At 61.5% G+C, this 753-nt stretch overlaps 1 protein-coding gene across 1 annotated transcript in view; it reads right to left on the reverse strand.

Moving 5' to 3' along the window:
* AGRN (agrin) overlaps nucleotides 1–753 on the reverse strand; it is a 42441-nt gene that overhangs the window by 5414 nt on the left and 36274 nt on the right. The window contains exons 25-26 of the mRNA XM_010850236.1: nucleotides 597–748; nucleotides 10–120 (exon numbers count right to left, since the gene is read on the reverse strand). Coding sequence (XP_010848538.1) covers nucleotides 10–120; nucleotides 597–748 — 263 coding nt within the window. The remainder of the gene's footprint in view (nucleotides 1–9; nucleotides 121–596; nucleotides 749–753) is intronic.

Raw genomic sequence — 753 nt, forward strand, 5'->3', positions numbered from 1 at the left:
CCCCCGGACCTTCGAGTCGCAGACTCTGGCCAGCTGCTCAGCTCCAGCCGCTGATTGTTGACATCCAGCAAGCGGATACAACCCCTAAGACCGATGCTGACAGAGGTCCGCTCTAGCACCCTGCCACCAAGATGAGGGGCAGGGGTCAGAGACCAGAGGCATCCTCTTTCACGGCCAACTGTGACACTTGCGTTCCTCATGCAGTCGGGACCGCAAGTCTGGGCTGCTCCCCATCCCCACCCCATAGCCTGCTCACAAGACGGGCAGTCCCACAAACAGGGCAGAATCAGGAGGGGGCTGGGCTGAGAGTCAAGTGATGGGACTAAAGGTCAAGGCCAGCCCAGCCCCTCCTTGGTGGTCACACTGCAGCTGGGTCCTCAGGATCAGGACAGAATCAGGGTCACTGTCAAGGGTTGGGGCTGAGCCCAGGGTCACAGCAATTGTCCATGCCCATCCTTCCACCCCTGTGTTATCCCACAGGGAGCCTGGACCTACTGGATGCCACCCTCAAGGCATCTGGGGTACCTGCTGGGTATCAGAGCCAAGGTTGGGGGGGGGTCTCTGGTTGGGGCCACCCCACCCTCCTCCATGCTCACGTGGAAGCCTGATCCTCAGGGACGCCACCCACGAAAAGATCAGTGTCCAGGTTGAGACCGTCAGTGCCACTGGGGCTCTGGCCCAGAACAGGAGTCTCACCGTCCACGGAGAGAGTGCCTTGGCGCCAGTGCCGAGACAGCTCCAGGCGATGCCACC

This window comes from Bison bison, unplaced genomic scaffold, assembly GCF_000754665.1.
Source record: "Bison bison bison isolate TAMUID 2011002044 unplaced genomic scaffold, Bison_UMD1.0 scf7180017864289, whole genome shotgun sequence".
Classification (NCBI taxonomy): Eukaryota; Metazoa; Chordata; class Mammalia; order Artiodactyla; family Bovidae; genus Bison; species Bison bison.